Genomic DNA, 2,782 nt, shown 5'->3' with positions numbered 1-2,782 from the left:
AGCTCTCCTCGAAGGTCCCGTTCCCCTGATCAAAAACGCCCAGACACGGTTGTGCATACCATCAAGTTTTGTCGGCTAGCATCGCGGAACGCAGGACAGAACCAAGGGCGCAGCCCGGCGCGCCCCGATCGTAGCGAACAAAAAAGGAAGCATCACGAGCAATCTGGGAAGCGCGGGCGGCGGCGTCGGCGGCGCGCCAGGGGCGGCGGAACCAGGCGAAGGCCACGGGCTCGTCTGTCGCGGCGTCGACGGCCACGCGGAGGATCTGCTGCTCGGGGCCCCAGAAGCGGGCTTCGAAGAAGCGCCGGTAGTAGAGGTGCGGGTGCGAGGGGTACTGGGCGGCGTGGGGGTGGGTTCTCGCGATGAGGGGCTCTGAGGCGAAGGCTGCGAGGAAGATGGTCGTGATGGCGGCCAGGTCGGCGGCTGTGCCGTCGCGGATGAGGAGGGGCATGGTACGGGGGTGCGGCGCCTCCTTGTGCTTAACGGCTTGTGCCTGACGGCTTGTGCCTGACGGGTTAAAGCCTGGGGGTTGGTGGGTGGGCGGGTTTCTTGGTGCCTCGTACGAATTCCAGGGCTCGCGATGATGCCCTGACGGGTTCATCTCTGGTGGCATGGCCGACGACAATGGGAGACAACAGGGAGGGGTTTGTGTTGACGTTGATGGACCAGACGATCCGCTTCCCGGCAATGAGTCAACAGCGGCCGGGCCGGCATGTCTGGGCACCGAGGCTGCATGAACCCCGCGGTCGAGGGCGGCACATGACGCCAGTCGCGTCAGGGTGGTCTGGGGTTGGATCGGGCTGCTCGAAGAGGAAGGTGGATGGGTCCGCATCCGATCTTGCGTCCGGCGTCTGTTGGAGTCTTTAGATCGGTCATTCGAATGACACCGGATGCAACACGGCTGGAGGCCAGAGCACTCACTCTCATGGTCCAGGTGTGGGAGGGTAATACGGTTGCGTTCCTGCCAAGGAGCAATGACCACGGGTCTTTGGAAGGATCAGTCTGATGGTGATGATTGCGTTGGAAGTCAGATTACGTTGAGGGGTGCTAGGCGCTGCAAGGTAACGCACCTCAGTTGGCAACACCAAGGATGGCACGAACGGTCATGAACAGGGAGCCCAGTTCGAGAGTCTAGCTACTGGCATAAATCTGAACTGCGTCGTAAGCAAGAAACGGGAAGCTGAAAACAAGGACAAGATGCATCCAGAAGGCGTACAGTCGATAATGAGAATCCAATGCATGCCTCGTCTGCGACATCCAAAAGAGGTCCTCCATATATAAGTACAACCCCAGACTGCCATGCGTAACAGACGCAGAAACAAAAGAATCATCGTCAATGAATGGAAATGCAAAAAGTGATTCAGGGGAGGCTCGAACTCCCGACCTTCAGTGTGTTAGACTGACGTGATAAACCAACTACACCACCGAACCGAGTTGCAAAACAATCCAACATTGCAGTATCATAATTTCGATCTCCCCACCCGGAGTCTGCAGGGCCCACGACGGTCTCGAACCCAGGGTGTGGCCAGGGGCCTACCATCGATCGTCGTCGATTCCCAGCCGTCGCAAAATCCTGCTTTCGACCCCAGGCCCAGGCCCCCCTCGCCGTCGTCCTCCCGCCGCGGTCCAAGTCGGGAACCGCAACGTGGCGCCAGTCGAGATTGCCCAGCGCCCGCGACGTTTCCATTTCCAAGGAAGGGGGCCAGCCATCGTGCAGGCTTTTGGGCCCTCTCCGGGCATGGCAAAGCAGGTTGCTGGGCTCGGGAAGGAATGTACTGGGTTTCGTTCTGCCAAGGACGAAGCACCCCCAGAATCGTCACATGTCAATTGATCGCCAGGGGCGTGTGTGGGGGAAAACATGCTGCGCAGCTGGCCTTTTTCAGTGTCTGATCGAGCAGAGACACGCAGACGCAGGCTGTTTGTGAGACAGGTCTGGCACGACGATCAATTGCGATGGGAGAAGGTGAACATGGTTTCATGCATGTTTTCATGGGTCATCTGTTTGCCACGAGTGTTTGGAGGCAATTGTTGAATTGGTCCCCAGCCATGAGAACGGCGCGCGGCAGAGCCATCTGGGGGCCGCTCGCTTCGCTTTCCCAACGCTGCCATGCCGCCCTGTCGTGTGGCAGTGGTGATACAAGCGCAATCCTGTTGCAGGAGGATATCTAACAAAAGAGAATGAAAACAAAGAAGATGCACGAAGAAATCACAACGCTAGACTCATTCCCCCAGACGCCTGACAGACCACCGTCGCTCGTCGTTTCCGTCGCCTGCTCATCCGCCCATTGCTCCTCATCAACCGTGTCACATTTGCGCTCATGTCTGGTTGCCGACCGCCATGTCCAGTTGTCTACCGCCATGTCCAGTTGTCTACCGCCATGTCTAGTTGTCTACGACTATAATGATCATCATCCCGTTGAGGGTGCATGCCTCCATGAAGCTCGTCATCTCGGTTGCTCTGTATGCCTCGCTCAGTTTGTCTCGGCGTTAGAGCATCTTGCCGATGCTGAGGCAGGCACAGAAGAGGCTCGTCACCGAATCAACCGTTACGCCTGCGTCTATCTCTATACGAATCTATATATATCTATGTATATATATGTATATGTATATATATATATATATATATATATTTATATATTATATATATATATATATATATATATATATATATATATATATATATATATATATATATATATATATATGTATATATATATATATATATATATATATATAGATATATATATATATATATATATATATATATATATGATATATAGAT

At 54.1% G+C, this 2,782-nt stretch overlaps 1 protein-coding gene and 1 non-coding gene across 2 annotated transcripts in view; both read right to left on the bottom strand.

Annotated features, from left to right (window-relative positions):
• The window catches only part of VDAG_00118 (uncharacterized protein), a gene marked incomplete at both ends in the record, with an annotated part of 976 nt that extends 363 nt beyond the window's left edge, over nt 1-613 (bottom strand). The window contains one exon of the mRNA XM_009651495.1: nt 140-613. Coding sequence (XP_009649790.1) covers nt 140-613 — 474 coding nt within the window. The remainder of the gene's footprint in view (nt 1-139) is intronic.
• Nucleotides 614-1,356: 743 nt separating this feature from the next.
• On the bottom strand, nt 1,357-1,431 carry VDAG_20047. The gene has a single exon. It is a non-coding gene; the product is annotated as a tRNA-Val (tRNA).
• Nucleotides 1,432-2,782: the final 1,351 nt, after the last annotated feature.

Source organism: Verticillium dahliae, genomic scaffold (assembly GCF_000150675.1).
Source record: "Verticillium dahliae VdLs.17 supercont1.1 genomic scaffold, whole genome shotgun sequence".
In the NCBI taxonomy this organism is placed as follows: Eukaryota; Fungi; Ascomycota; class Sordariomycetes; order Glomerellales; family Plectosphaerellaceae; genus Verticillium; species Verticillium dahliae.
Note: the sequence above shows the minus strand (reverse complement) of the source record. Positions and strands in the feature narration are given on the sequence as shown.